Raw genomic sequence first — 14,743 nt, forward strand, 5'->3', positions numbered from 1 at the left:
TTAGATTTGGGTTTATATTTCAACATCAAACAACTGGCCAATTATAATACTATATATACAAAAAAGCTGTTAATTATAGTTGAAATAGATAAACAAATAAAATATAGATTAAAAAAATTTTTGGTAGTCAAAATAGGCAACATTAAGGACTAGAAGAAAAGTGTTTCCCAGCTCACGGATCTCCAACTGTTTTATAATAGGAGTTTTGCTATGAAATTTATACATATTGACTTTTCTAAACACATTAAAGATGTATAATTAATTTATACATTGTATCAGAAATATTTATAGCTATTAATATCAAGGGACACATAACTTACAACTTCATAAAACAGTTTAGAGTTGCTACACTGGGAAATAAGTAGCACATAGTGGCCTGTACTGTAGAATAGAAATGCACTCATGCAAATAATATAATATGTGATATTAAAAACTATTTATACAGTTATTAAAATTAAAATGGCTGCATTATTTACAAACATTTTACACGTGAATCAATAGTATATCAAATTGTTTAGTAAAAGTAAAATACTGTATACATAAATACCACTCAAATGCTACTTTTACAGCTCACACAATACAAACTTCCAGTAGTTACAAATCAACTATTCAACGCTATTCAAACAAAATTGATAAGAGGTGTTCAACATATTATTTAGATTTTAACACTAATTTGTCCAATGTATTATTCCACTTTCACACAAAATTATTGCATTCGCAGAAGTGGATGTCTTTCCTGAAAAATTACATTACTTTTAGTTTTCAGATGTTAAGATGAAAATTTGTACTCAGAAATACTTAAAAATTGTATACTCCTGAATTTCATAAGATCTTTCGACGATGTCACTAAATCAACTTAGACTTTAGGATGACAATTAGAACTAACAAAACGGCAAATTTTAAATAGCGATTTCATTCCTAGCCATAAACAGATTTATAACTGACAAGGTTGTAAGTAGCAAGAGAGTGGAGCGAGTTAGTGTATCACAAGTGCAGGTCAGTGGTGCCTGTGTAACGAGTCACGTCGCATCTCGTCTGCGAAGCTGTCCAGGTCCACGTAGCTACCGTTCAGCTCGGAGTCGCTGAGCAGTTGCCCGAGTTCCACCTTGAGCTCAGCAAAACTCGGCCTCTTAACCGGCTCCGAGTGCCAGCATTGAGCTATCAGTCGGAACAGCTCAGGTCGACAATGGCTGGGTCTATCCAGCCTGTAGCCGTCTCTCACTCTCCTCATCACCTCTCGAGCTCCCATTGTCGCATAGGGCGTCGATCCTGTACAGCAAACACAATTATACATTACATTGAGCTATCATTCGGAACAGCTCAGGTCGACAATGGGCTGGGTCTATCCAGCCTGTAGCCGTCTCTCACTCTCCTCATCACCTCTCGAGCTCCCATTGTCGCATAGGGCGTCGATCCTGTACAGCAAACACAATTATATATTACATTGAGCTATCATTCGGAACAGCTCAGGTCGACAATGGCTGGGTCTATCCAGCCTGTAGCCGTCTCTCACTCTCCTCATCACCTCTCGAGCTCCCATTGTCGCATAGGGCGTCGATCCTGTACAGCAAACACAATTATACATTACATTGAGCTATCATTCGGAACAGCTCAGGTCGGCAGTGGCTGGGTCTATCCAGCCTGTAGCCGTCTCTCACTCTCCTCATCACCTCTCGAGCTCCCATTGTCGCATAGGGCGTCGATCCTGTACAGCAAACACAATTATACATTACATTGAGCTATCATTCGGAACAGCTCAGGTCGGCAGTGGCTGAGTCTATCCAGCCTGTAGCCGCCGTCTCTCACTCTCCTCATCACCTCTCGAGCTCCCATTGTCGCATAGGGCGTCGATCCTGTACAGCAAACACAATTATACATTACATTGAGCTATCATTCGGAACAGCTCAGGTCGGCAGTGGCTGAGTCTATCCAGCCTGTAGCCGTCTCTCACTCTCCTCATCACCTCTCCAACTCCCATTGTCGCATAGGGGCGTCAATCCTGTATCAGCAAACACACAAATTTATACATTACAATTGAGCCTATCATTTCGGAACAAGCTCCGGTCGGCAGTGGCTGAGTCTATCCAGCCTGTAGCCGGCTCTCCACTCTCCTCATCACCTCTCGAACTTCCCATTGTCGCATTAGGGCGTCGATCCTGTACAGGCAAACACTAGTTATACATTACATTTGTGCTATCACTTCTGGAACCGCTCAGGTCGGCAGTGGCTGAATCTATACCAGGCCTGTAGCACGTCCGTCTCACTCTCACCTCATCACCTCTCCAGAACCTACCATTGTCCGCATTAGGGCGTCGATCCTCTGTTACAGCAAAACAACAATTCTACATTACATTGGAGCTATCATTCGGAACAGCTCAGGTCGGCAGTGGCTGAAATCTATCCAGCCTGTAGCCGTCTCTCACTTCTCCTCATCACCTCTCCGAACTCCCATTGACCACATTAGGGCGGCGATCCACCTGTACAGCAAACACAAATTATACATTATCATGAGCTATCTATTCGGAACAGCTCATGTCGGCAAGTGGCTGAGAATCTATCCAGGCCTGTAGCCGACTCTCACTCTCCTCATCACCTCTCGAAACTCACCATTTGTCGCATAGGGCCGTCGATCATGTACAGACAAACACAATTATACATTACATTGAGCTATCATTCGGAAGCAGACTCAGGTTCGGCAGTCCAGTGGCTGAATCTATACAGCCTGTAGCCGTCTCTCATCTTCCTCCATTCAACTCTATCGAACTCCACATTGTCGCACAAGGGCGTCGATCCTGTACAGCTCAAAACACAATTATAACATTACATTGAGCTATCATTCGGAAACAGCTCAGGTCGGCAGTTGGCTGAGTCTATCCCAGCCTGTAGCCGTCTCTCACTCTCCTCATCACCTCTCGAAACTCCCATTGTCGCATAGGGCGTCGATTCCTGTACAGCAAACCAATTATACATTACATTGAGCTATCACATTCGTAGGAAACAGCTCAGGTCGGCAGGTGGCTGAGTCTATCCAGCCTGTAGCCATCGTCTCACTCTCCTCATCACCTCTCGAACTCCAATTGATCGCATAGGGCGTCGATCCTGTACAGCAAACACAATTATCATTACATTGAGCTATCTATTCGGAAACAGCTCCATGGTCGGCACGTGGCTGAGTCTATTCCAGCCTGTAAGTCGTCTCTCACGCTCCTCATCACTCTATCGAACTCCACATTGTCGCAGTAGGGCGTCGATCCTGTCACAGCAAACACAGTATTTTTACATTACGTTGAAGCTAATCATCTCGGAACAGACTTAGTGTCGGCAGTGGCTGAGTCTATCCAGACCGGTAGCAGTGTTTCACTCTCCTCATCATACGCTCTCCAACTTCCCATTGTCGCATATGGGCGTCAATCCTGTACCAGCATACACAAATTATACATTACATTGAGCTATCACTTCGGAAGTCAGCTCAGGTCGGCAGTGGGCTGAGTCTATCCAGCCTGTAGCCGTCCTCTCCACTCTCCTCATTCACCTCTCCGTACACTCCCATCGTCGCATAGGGCCGTCGATCCTGTTACAGCAAACACAGTGTATAACACTTACATTGAGGCCTATCATTCGGAACAGCTCAGGTCGGCAGTGGCTGAAATCTATCCCAGCTGTAGCCGTCTCTCACTCTCTCATCATTACCTCTCGAACTCCCAATTGTCGCATATGGGCGTCGATCTGCTACAAGCAAAAACACAATTATACAATTTACCATTTGAGCTATCATTCGGAACAGCTCCAGCCCCCTGCTCGGCAGTGGCTGAGTCTATCCAGCCTGTAGCCGTCTCTCACGCTCCTCATCACCTCTCGAAACTCCCAATTGTCGCATAGGGCGTCGGATCCTGTACAGCAAAAAAAAAAAATAAAAAAACACAGGTTATTAACATTACGTTGAGCTATCATTCGGAACAGTTAGGTCGGCAGTGGCTGAGGTCTATCCAGGCCTGTAGCCGTGTCTCACTCTCCTCATTACCTCTCCAACTCCCCATTGTCGCATAGGGTCGTCAATCTGTACAGCAAACACAATTATACATTGACTCATTGAGCTATCATTCGGAACAGCTCAGGTCGGCAGTGGCTGAGGTCTATCCAGCGTGTTAGTCCGTCTCTCACTCTCCTCATCAACCTCTCGAAACTCCCATCGTCGCATAGGCGTCGATCCTGTACAAGCCAAATCACCAATTATACATTTACATTGAGCTATCATTCGGAAAACAGCTCAAGGTCGCGACAGTGGCTGAGTATTATCCAAGCCTGTAGCCGTCTCTCACTCTCTCATCACCTCTCGAACTCCCATTGTCTGCATAGGGGCGTACGATCCTGTACAGCAAAACACAAATTAATACATTACATTGAGCTATCAATCGGAACATGTCTTAGGTTCGGCAGTGGCTGAGTCTATCCAGCGTGTAGCCGTTCTCTCACTCTCCTCAATCACCTCTCGAACTCCCAATTGCTTCAGCATAGGGCGTCGATCCTGTACAGCAAACACAATCTTATACATTAACATTGAGCTATTCATCGGAACAGCTCAGGTCGGCAGTGCAGAGTCTATCCAGCCTGTAGCCGTCTTCACTCTCCTCATTACCTCTCGAACTCCCATTGTCGCATAGGGCGGTCGATCCTGTACAGCTAAACACAATTATACATTACATGTGAGCTATCATTCGGAACAGGCTCAGGTCGGCAAGTGGCTGAGTCTATTCCGAGGCCTGTAGCCATCTCTCACTCTCACTCATCACTCTCGAACTCCCAATTGTCGCCATAGGGAGTCGTTTTTCACCCTCTCCCCCCCGCCCCTCCTGACAATCCCTGTACAGCAAACACAATTATACATCCTACATTGAGCTATCATTCGGAAACTAGATTCAGGTTGGCAGTGGCTGAGGTCTATCCAGCCTGTATGCCGTGTTCTCACTCTTCCTCATTACCTCTCTCGAACTCCATTGTCGCACTTAGGGCGTCGATCACTGTACAGCCAAAACACAATTATACATTAACATTGAAAGCCTATCATTCGGAACAGCTCAGGTCGGCAGTGGCTGAGTCTATCCAAGCCTGTAGCCGTGTCTCCACTCTCCTTCATTACCTCTCGAACTCCCATTGTCGCATTGGGGACCGTGTCAATCCTGTACAGGCAAAAACACACAATTATACACTTATACATTTGAGCTATCATTTCGGAAACAGCCTCAGGTCACGGCAGTGGCTGAGTACGATCCAGCTGTAGCGTCTCTCACTCTCCTCATCACCTCTCGAACTCCCATTGTTCGCCACATAGGGCGTCAGATCCTGATACAGCATATACACAATTATACATTAACATTGAGCTATCCATTCGGAACAGCTCACGGTTCGGCAGTGGGACTGAGTCTATCCAGCCTGTAGCCGTCTCTCACTCATCCTCATCCCCTCTCAGAACTCCCCATTGTCGCATAGGGCGTCGAGTCCTGTACAGCAAACACAAAGTTATACTTTTACATTGGAGACTATCATTCGCGAACAGCTCAGGTCGGCAGTGGCTGAGTCTATCCAGCTGTAGCCATCTCTCAGCTCTCCTCAATCACCTCTCGAACTCCCATTGTCAGCAGTAGGGCGTCAATCCCTGTACAGCAAACACAATTATACAATTTACCATTGAGCTTATCACTTCGGAACAGCTCCAGGTCGGCAGTGGCCTGAGTCTATCAAGCCTGTAAGCCGTCTCTTCACGCTCCATCCATCACCTCTCGAACTCCCATTGTCGCATAGGGGGGCGTCGATTCCTGTACAGCAAAACACAAGGTTATACATTACACCCCTAGGTTGAGCTAATCATTCGGAAACCAGCCTCATAGGTCGGCAGTGGCTGAGTTATCCAGCATGTTAGCCGTCTGTCTCACATCCTCATCACTCTCCAACTCCCATTGTCGCATAGGGAGTCGTAATCCTGTACAGCAAACACAATTATACATTACATTGAGCTATCCATTCGGAACAGCTCAGGGTCGGCAGTGGATGGAGTCTATCCAAGCCTTGTAGCCGTCTTCTCACTCTCCTTCAATCACCTCTCGAACTCCCATCGTCGCATAGGGCGTCGATCCTGCTTACAGCAAAAACACAATTATACATTACTTTGAGCTATCATTCGGAACAGCTCAGGTCGGCAGGTGGCTGAATCTATCCAGCCTGTAGCCGTCTATCACTCTCCCTCATCACCTCTTCCGGAAACTCCCATTGTCGCATTAGGGCGTCGATCCTGTACTAAGCAATACTCAATTATACATTACATTGGGAGCATATCATTCGAACAGCTCAGGTCCTCGGTCAGTGGCTGAGTCTTCTATCCAGCCTGTAGCCGTCTCTCACGCTACCTCATCACCTCTCGAACTCCCATTGTCGCATAGGGCGTCGATCACTGTACAGCAAACACGTTATACCATTACGTTGAGCTAATTCATCGCGAAACAAGCTTAGGTCGGGCAGTCTGGCTGAGTCTATCACTGCCTGTAGGCCAAGTGTCTCACTCTCCTCATTACCTCTCGAACTCCATTGTCGCATAGGGGCGTAATTCCTGTACAGCAATAACAACAATTATTACATTATACATTGAGCTATTCATTCGGAACAGCTCAGGTCGGCAAAGTTGGCATGTGTCTATCCAGCGTGTAGCCGTCCTCTCAATCTCCTCATCACCTCTCGAACTCCCATCGTTAGCATAGGGCGTCGATCCTGCTTACAGCAAAACACAATTATTACATTTACATTGAGCTATCAATCGGAACAGCTCAGGTCGGCAGTGGTGAATCTATCCAGCCCTGTAGGCCGTCTCTCACTCTCCCTTCGATCACCCTCTCGAAACTCCCAATTAGTCGCATAGGGCGTTCGATCCTGTACAGCAAACAACAATTATACATTACATTGAGCTATCATTCGGAACAGCTCTAGGTCGGCAGTGGCTGAAGTCTATCCAGGTCGTAGCCGTCTCTTCACTCTCCACTCATCACCTCTCGAACTCCCATTGTCGCATAGGGCGTCGATCCCTGTACAGCAAACTCACAATTATACATTACATTGAAGCTATCATTCGGAACAGCTTCAGGTCGGCAGTGGCAGAGTCTAATCCAGCCCTGTAGACCGTGTCTCACTCTCCTCATCACCTCTCGAAACCTCCCATTGTCGCATAGGGCGTCGATTCCTGTACAGCAAACACAATTATACATTACATTGAGCTATCATTCGGAACAGGCTCAGGTCGGGCAGTCGGCTGAGTCTATCCAGCCTGTAGCCATCTCGTGTTCACTCTCCTCATCACTCTTTTTCATCGAACTCCCAATTGTCGCATAGGGGGGCGTCGATTCCTGTACAGCAATAACACAATTCATACATTACATTGAGATATCATTCGGAACAGACTCAGGTTGGCTAGTGGCTGAGTCATATCCAGCCGGTAGCCGTGTCTCACTCTCCTCATTACCTCCTCGAACTCCCATTGTCGCATAGGGCGTCGAATCCTGATACAGCAAACACAAATTATACATTTACATTGAGGCTTATCATTCGGAAACAGCTCAGGTCGGCCACGTGGCTGTGCTATCAATCCAGCACTGTAGCCGTGTCTCACTTCTCCTCATCATCCTCTCGAACTCCCATTGTCGCATAGGAGTCGATCAATCCTGTACAGCAAATCACAATTATACATTACATTGAGCTATCATTCGGAACAGCTCAGGTCGGCATGTGGCATGGAGTCTTATCCAGCCGTGTAGGCCGTCTCTCACTCTCCTCATCACCCTCTCGAAACTCCACATCTGTCGCATAGGGCTTCGATCGATCCTGGTACAGCAACACACAATTATACATTTACATTGAGCTATCATTCGGAACAGCTCAGGTCAGGCACGTGGGGCTGAATTCTATCCAGCCTGTAGCCGTCTCTCACTCTCTCTCATCACTCTCACGAAACTACCTATTGTCGCATAGGGCGTCGATCCTGTACAGCAAACACAATATACATTACATGAGCTATCATTGGAACAGCTTAGGTCGGCAGTGGCGCACTAGCTTCATTAGGATAACAAGATCTGGTCGGCAGTGGCTGAATCTATCCAGCCTGTAGCAGTCTCTCACTCTCCTCATCACCTCTCGAACTCCCATTGTCGTTAGGGCGTCGATCCTGTACAGCAAAACACACATTTATTTACATTACATTGAGCTATCATTCGGAAACAGCTCAGGTCGGCATGTGGCTAGAGTCTATCAGCCTGTAGCCGTCTCTCCAATCTGTCCTCATCACCTCTACGACATCCCATTGTCGCATAGGGCAGTCGATCCTGCTAAAGCAAAACACAATTATTTACATTACATTGAGCTATCATTCGGAACAGATTAGGTCGGCCAGCTGGATGAGTATATCCAGGCGTGTAGCCCGTCTCTCAATACTCCTCATAACCTTCGAAATCTCCCAATTCGTAGCATTTTAAAACGGGCGTCGATCCTGATACAGAAAAAACACAGTTTTACATTACGTTGAGCTATCATTCGGAAACAGTCAGGTCGGGCAGTTGGCTGAGTTTATCCAGCTTGTAGCGTCGAATCTCCATTGTCGCTTAGGGCGTCGATCCTGCTACAGCAAACACAATTATACTTACATTGAGCTATCATTCGGCAACAGCTTAGGTCCAGTGGCTGAGTCTATCCAGGCGTAGTTAGCCGTCTTCACTCTCCTATCACCTCTCGAAACTCCCATTGTCGAATAGGGCGTCGATCCTGGACAGCAAACACAGTTCATACATTACGTTGAGCTATTAATTCTGAAACAGCTCAGGTCGGCAAGTGGCTGAGTTTATCCATGCTTTGTAGCCGTCTCTCACTCTCCTCATACCTCTCGAATCCCATTGTCGATCATGGGCGTCAGATCCTGTACAGCAAACACAGCGATACATTTACATTGAGCTATCTTTCGGAACAGCCAAGGTCGGCAGTGACTGAGTCTATCCAGCGTCTTGTAGCCGTCTCTCACTTCTCCTTCATCACCTCTCGAACTGTCGCATAGGGCGTCGATCCTGTAGATGTGATCAGAAAATTATAATATTTTATTTTCTTAAGATCATTTAAAGGTATGGAATCAAATGCTTTATTAAGATTGCATAAAATTACTTGAGCAAACTCCTTATTTTCTTAGTAATTAGTGACATCTTTTGTCGATTTCTCTTTTCTAAGACTATACTGAGCCAAATTCAGCAGGTCACATCTCTATAAAGATATTGGTAACTTGATCAGGAATTAACATTTCAAAAAGTTTTGAAATTACAGGTATAATGGAAAATGGGGGATAATCACAAGTTCAGTATCACTTTTCTTTTGTTTTAATTGGACAAACTTTTTTAAGTTTTAAATTTCTTTGGGAAGATTCCTTCTTTGAGGCTGTTTTTCAATGTTAATACAATGAGACGAAGCAAATAATGAATAATAACACATTGTTCGAAATGTTGTAAGCATCGCAAGCACATGAGCTACTTAGCTTCTTAACAGCCAAGATTACATCAAAATTTCCAATTCATCAATCATTTTTCAACAAAAATACGTATGGTGTAGATCTTGTACAACAAACGCATTCGTACAGTATATAGAGGTATTACTAGGAACTTATCAACCTAGCGTACCAACCTATAAACTTACCCAAAGTGACAATCTCCCACATAAGGATCCCAAAACTCCAGACGTCAGTCTTATGTGTGAACAGGCTAAAGTGCAAAGACTCTGGAGCCATCCACCGAATAGGCAAAGCACCCTGAAATACGCAAATACACAATATAAGATAACTTGATGTACGGTATACATGTTTTATAATAACTCGGAAATTATTAAAAATATTAAATTAAAATTTTTATTAATTAATTCAAAAAATATACAACGAACTCAGATTCCTCCTCTGTACAATAACGCTTAAACATACACTTTATTTTGTGTGAGTGTAAATCAAAAATTTTAAATTAAGTAATAATGAAAATAAAGTAAAAATATTTGGTACAAAATTATTATTATGGAATTTGAAAATGCTATGATTCCTATTATTACTCTGAACTGTGAAGTTACTCCATTTTATTAGAATTTAAAAATTAAGAAACCATTTTATAGTTCGGAAGGAAACAGACCCTGTTAAAAAGTATTCTTTTATTACTAAAGCAGGATTATAAGGGGGTGTGACGTGAATAACGATGTGTGGGATTTATTACTTAAAACATATGCTTTAATTCACATGTTTAAATTCTTAAAACTATTATTATGCTGTGGTACTTTTTTTCTGACCCATTTACTTATTAATGAAACAAAGATTTTAAGTTTTTTTAGTGCATGACACCAATATAAATGAATAAAATGTAAGACAAAACTGAATAATATAGACAAAATATGAATATCCGCCCTCTGGTAATTTTTAAACGTTTATAGATATAAAAATAGAACTTTTTCATTTCGTAGAATTCATTTGACAAAATTATAAAACATAAGTTTGCATATTTGAGATTTCTATAAACACAAAATATTTTTACTCAACTGCCTTATGTGATACATGTTTGGGATCAGTGGAAAAACGAAGATGTAATCGGCATATGAATTAAGTATTTATCTAAATTTGGTCATGTAAAACTTGACATTGTCGCACTAAGACATTTGATTTCTAAAATTTAAATATTAGGGTAATTGTAAGTTATGAGAGCCAAACGGCAAGGTGTTAATAACTATATAACTAAATATAGTTTTTCAACTTTGAAAATATTTCCTTAAATTTTCTAAACTTATATAGCTTAACGAATTGTACTGAAAAAATAGACAACATATTTTAATCATTTTAGCATACATTAAATGTTGAATATTTTCAAGATTACATTTTGTACGAGTTTCTATTTTATTTTCTCGGTATTTTATTACAAGCACCTCACCATTTAATTTAACAGTTCCCCTTCACAAATATATTTAATGTATGGAGCAGCGTACCAAAACTTTGAATAAGCCTAGAAGTAAGTTTCACTCATATCCTGTTCTCTCTGGTAAAAAAAGTTCAACAAATAAATAAATACTGATCGACCATCTTCTATTAAAGTAACGGTTACAATCTATACAATTGCTGTAAATAATGTGTTACCTTGCTTTGTCTTTGTTCATATATCTGCCCTGTATCTCGAACATTACGGGACATCCCAAAGTCTGCTATCTTGCACAGCTTATTGTGATCTACTAAGACGTTCCTCGCTGCCAGATCTCTGTGGATAATCTGTAAAATTATAATCTTTATCAGTATGACATTCAGAAATGTCTATGAAAACATGACAGATGTCATGATTCAATAACGTATTCTTCTCTGCCAAATCTTTATAGTCCATAACTATCAAATTTTGAGCATTTGCCATAATGTAAGAAACGTAAGAAACTGTATTATCTCGCTCAGTTTGTTGTAATCCAATATACGTAAATATATATATATATATATATATATATATATATATATATATATATATATATTTAATTAAATTTTCGTAAATGATAGTGGCCCATGAGGATGGGCAGAATAATGTTAAACAGGGGACCAGTATATTATTTAAAAACCATATCAGGTTTCCCTTAAAAATTTTAATTATCTACCAGAGTTTTTGGTATTCTATGAACAATAAAGTACTCTTTACTCTAAGCTGATCATTAGGTACTAATTCTAGGCGTTAAATTCAGCTCCTTTTTACCTTCCGCTTTGTGCAGAGTCTAGAGGTGAGGGCGTCCTCAGCGTCAGAGAAGTTGTAGATACAAATATGTCAACTGTTACTTACACACTTGTTGGAGAGGTAGTCCATGCCGCGTGCCACACAGTAGCCGAATACTATCAGGTCCCTAGAGGTGAGGGCGTCCCCAGCGTCAGAGAAGTTGTAGATACAAATATTTCAACTGTTACTTACACACTTGTTGGAGAGGTAGTCCATGCCGCATGCCACACAGTAGCCGAATACTGTCAGATCCCTAGAGGTGAGAGGGCGTCCCCAGCGTCAGAGAAGTTGTAGATACAAATATTTCAACTGTTTACTTACACACTTGTTGGAGAGGTAGTCCATGCCGCGTGCCACACAGTAGCCGAATACTGTCAGGTCCCTAGAGGTGAGGGCGTCCCCAGCGTCAGAGAAGTTGTAGATACAAATATTTCAACTGTTACTTACACACTTGTTGGAGAGGTAGTCCATGCCGCGTGCCACACAGTAGCCGAATACTATCAGGTCCCTAGAGGTGAGGGCGTCCCCAGCGTCAGAGAAGTTGTAGATACAAATATTTCAACTATTACTTACACACTTGTTGGAGAGGTAGTCCATGCCGCGTGCCACACAGTAGCCGAATACTGTCAGGTCCCTAGAGGTGAGGGCGTCTCCAGCGTCAGAGAAGTTGTAGTAATGGGCTCGCGTCCTGTAGTCTCTCAGGAAAGACAATAACTTGCCGTACATCACGTACTCCATCACCAAATATATGGGTTCTAGAACAGTTTCTGAGTAGTAATAATATAGGCACGATACTTTATTGTTTCAAACACTACAAAGGTGTATTAAGTACAAAGTACTTCCAATTTACAACAAAATATACGATTATAGATCTCATAGATGGTAGACATTTAATTTCTAAGTTTATTATTTGTATCTCTAAAATTGTATATAATAATAAAATCTTAAAGTGTCTTAAGGTGAATAAACAATTGTGTTAACTGATGCTCAAGAAATGCTTTGAGAGGTATCATTGTACATAATCTTGCTATCGGCTGATACAAACTTTGGAAAGTACCATCCTCTATAGTATATCATTGGTTATCACCACATTTTTAACCCTTGGAGAATAAAGGTTCGAATAATAAACGTTTAATTAATCTTGTTAACGTTATTTCTTATGTTTATTGGTGAATTCAAGTCAGTAAATAAATACTCACAAAATTTCCTGAAACCGCTTTAGTGTAACAATTGAACAAAATTTCAGTGAATACTTAATGTAAATCTAAATCTCGATGGTAATGTGTATATGTTTGATGTGTTTCTGAATGGTGAATATATGTTTTCTGACAGATATGCAAGAAAACCTCACCTTACACCGCGAAAGTCATGTTCATTGTTACTGTTTAGTCCAAACCTTTTTCGGTGCAGCAGCCAAGGAGAGTGACCACGTTAGGGTGAGAGCCGAGCTCTTGCATGATACCGAGTTCTCTGAGCAAGTCCTCGCGTTCTCGAGGGTTCTCTGACTCCTTCACCGTCTTGACCGCCACAAGGCGCGTCAGACCTTCATGACCTGCGATGTCATCTGCTTCGGCTTTCCACACCTGCACATCACATAGTCCTTTATTTACCCTATAATGTTCTATGTTGCTTCTTAGATCTTTGTTAACTTTGAAGACCTAAATAGTCGTGACGTTTGGGTAAGTACAAGTAATCTTATGGCACAATACAACAGCCTTTTAAAACGGCAATAGGTTTTAATTATGGAAAATATGGTTTATTTTCCATAATTACTGATGCGAAATAAAAAGATAATAATGCATACATAGATGACCTGTGAAGACAAAAGAATAGGAATGGTAACATAATTCTAAGAATTGACTCTCTGTTACCCAATTTAAATGTTAGATTGGAATACCTGTAAAAGTTGAATTCAGTATTAGAACCCAAAATATTATACTTTACGGACCGTGTTAATCCTAACAATTTGTAATCTACCTATTGGTATCATCACGAATTTGATATTCGTTATATCTTTGCTGACTGTTATCATATTAAAACAATTTAATTGACTCACCTGACCAAAATTACCCTGTCCCAGCACGGTCTGTAGGCGCAGCTTTTCCCTGGGGAACTCCCACCGCGTGGATGGTGATGGAGGCACAGGGCTGGTGACGCTCTTTCTCGGCCTCACCTCCACCCCCACCTCCTCCGCCACCACCATTCCAGTTCTGCAGACATATAAAATATACTGTAATGCCGCTTGTTTTTGACAATAATTAATAACAAGACACAAACCGTAGGATTTCATCTAGTTCTCTCTCACACAATGAATTATTGTCTTATCGAATATGGTTCTTTAGAAAACTCTAGATACAGTACCATCATCATTATTATTGATTAAATTAGTTAACTGATATCGCATTACTGTGTAATTTATATCGACCTATTTTCTCAGAGAATATGTCACTTATGTTATATGTAATATGTAGAGACTCATTAAAATTAACCTGATGTGACAATTGACTATAAGTACGTGGATTTAGGACTTAAATACTGTACCTAATAATTCTAACATACAATGTCTCAACGAATGGTAGGTCTCCTGGTAGGGAATATTTCCTCAACTTCTTGCAAGCTCAAAAATTATTATTACTGACTGTTGACTTTATTATTGGTAAGTGAAGACATAGGTAAACTTTTCCTCAGCTCGGGGAGTCCACCGAACATGTTAGTGGCTGATGTCTGTGACCACGATATGTGTTACATATCGACAAAGCAGATCTCAGAAATTATATCCATTTCTTAGATGTGACCAAAGGTGAAATAATGTTGTATATTTTAGTTTACAATACCTCCCACGTTAACACTTGCATAATTTACTAATATTAATTCTCACGTTGGATCTACTCTGTGTACTGGAATGTGTGCTGAGTATTCACAGAAATTGACCTATGCTTAATTCTAAACTGTTACATGAA

At 41.9% G+C, this 14,743-nt stretch overlaps 1 protein-coding gene across 1 annotated transcript in view; it reads right to left on the reverse strand.

Moving 5' to 3' along the window:
• The window catches only part of LOC124358293, a 208,662-nt gene continuing 193,919 nt past the window's right edge, over window positions 1-14,743 (reverse strand). Inside the window, 7 exon segments of the mRNA XM_046810591.1 lie at window positions 1-1,269; window positions 9,709-9,820; window positions 11,174-11,302; window positions 12,357-12,538; window positions 13,180-13,366; window positions 13,840-13,950; window positions 13,952-13,993. Of these exon segments, the coding sequence (XP_046666547.1) occupies window positions 998-1,269; window positions 9,709-9,820; window positions 11,174-11,302; window positions 12,357-12,538; window positions 13,180-13,366; window positions 13,840-13,950; window positions 13,952-13,993 (1,035 nt within the window). The 3' untranslated portion in view covers window positions 1-997.

The sequence above is a fragment of the Homalodisca vitripennis genome, chromosome 3 (assembly GCF_021130785.1).
Source record: "Homalodisca vitripennis isolate AUS2020 chromosome 3, UT_GWSS_2.1, whole genome shotgun sequence".
In the NCBI taxonomy this organism is placed as follows: domain Eukaryota; kingdom Metazoa; phylum Arthropoda; class Insecta; order Hemiptera; family Cicadellidae; genus Homalodisca; species Homalodisca vitripennis.